At 31.8% G+C, this 1,033-nt stretch overlaps 1 protein-coding gene across 1 annotated transcript in view; it reads right to left on the reverse strand.

Moving 5' to 3' along the window:
• Positions 1 to 928: 928 nt before the first annotated feature.
• The window catches only part of LOC119675995, a 4,832-nt gene continuing 4,727 nt past the window's right edge, over positions 929 to 1,033 (reverse strand). The window contains exon 4 of the mRNA XM_038087217.1: positions 929 to 982. Coding sequence (XP_037943145.1) covers positions 929 to 982 — 54 coding nt within the window. The remainder of the gene's footprint in view (positions 983 to 1,033) is intronic.

Here is a 1,033-nt window from a genome sequence, read left to right on the forward strand (position 1 = left end):
ACGATTGGAGAGCGTAAGCTGCCGATAGCATTACGTAAGATGGAAAATTACTTCGGATGGCCATTTATAGTCTCAAATATTCGGCAGTGCGTTCAGTTAAGTAAACGATCATTTTGAGAGTTCAGATAACACAACGTTCGTACAAGTGTAACAACTCTTTTGCTCTTTCGAGTCTAACTTTTTGTTTTTGTTATTTGTTTGTGTAAGATCTAGCCCTTTTGAAATATTGTTTCGAGCTCATTTTGGAATATGCGTCGAATGTTTCACTGCGATATGTTCAGTTCATATGATTATCACTGCGACGTCGATTTAAGTTGACGTAGATTAAAACTTAAGTCGAACCTTTAGTTTCCGAACTATTGATGTTGTTGTTGTTTTTCGTCCACCACCATAGCGTTTAGCGTCGCTGTCCGTACTATTATAATGATTTATGGTACGATATACAAACATTTTATTCACTTTGAGTTATTTGAGCTCACGAACAATAGCTGATCATGATAAGATCTGACGGAATACCGCATAATACTTATATGATACTTATATGACAGTACAGTATTCTATTTCTTTCAGAGCACTTCTAAGTATATTGTACACTTTATGTGACTCCTTAATCGTAATATATCTTAATATTAGGTTTTGTAAATTAAATTATTTTCAAAATACTCTTTATTAGCATCTGTTCAGATATTTTCGATATGACTGCAGCAAACTTATCGGTATGTAGGAGACTATTTCATTAACAGGTTTACCTGGCTCTATAATGTTATTATTGCAGTCCCCTTCTTTTGTATAGTAATATATATAGTGTCTGGTAATATTTTAATATTATTGCTGTATTTACTAGGTTATTAAAGGTTTCTGTTTTCTAATACTGCAACCAATTCACATGCTTTTTTATCCGTGAAAAGGTTGAGTTTTATATCTGATGTCAATGTTTGCTAGAAGTACTCTTATTTTGATAGTCACACAAATATTTTTGTTTCTATATATATTACGAATTGTATACTATATATTAAACATTAGATGTTATAAA

The sequence above is a fragment of the Teleopsis dalmanni genome, chromosome 2 (assembly GCF_002237135.1).
Source record: "Teleopsis dalmanni isolate 2A chromosome 2, ASM223713v2, whole genome shotgun sequence".
NCBI classification, from domain to species: Eukaryota; Metazoa; Arthropoda; class Insecta; order Diptera; family Diopsidae; genus Teleopsis; species Teleopsis dalmanni.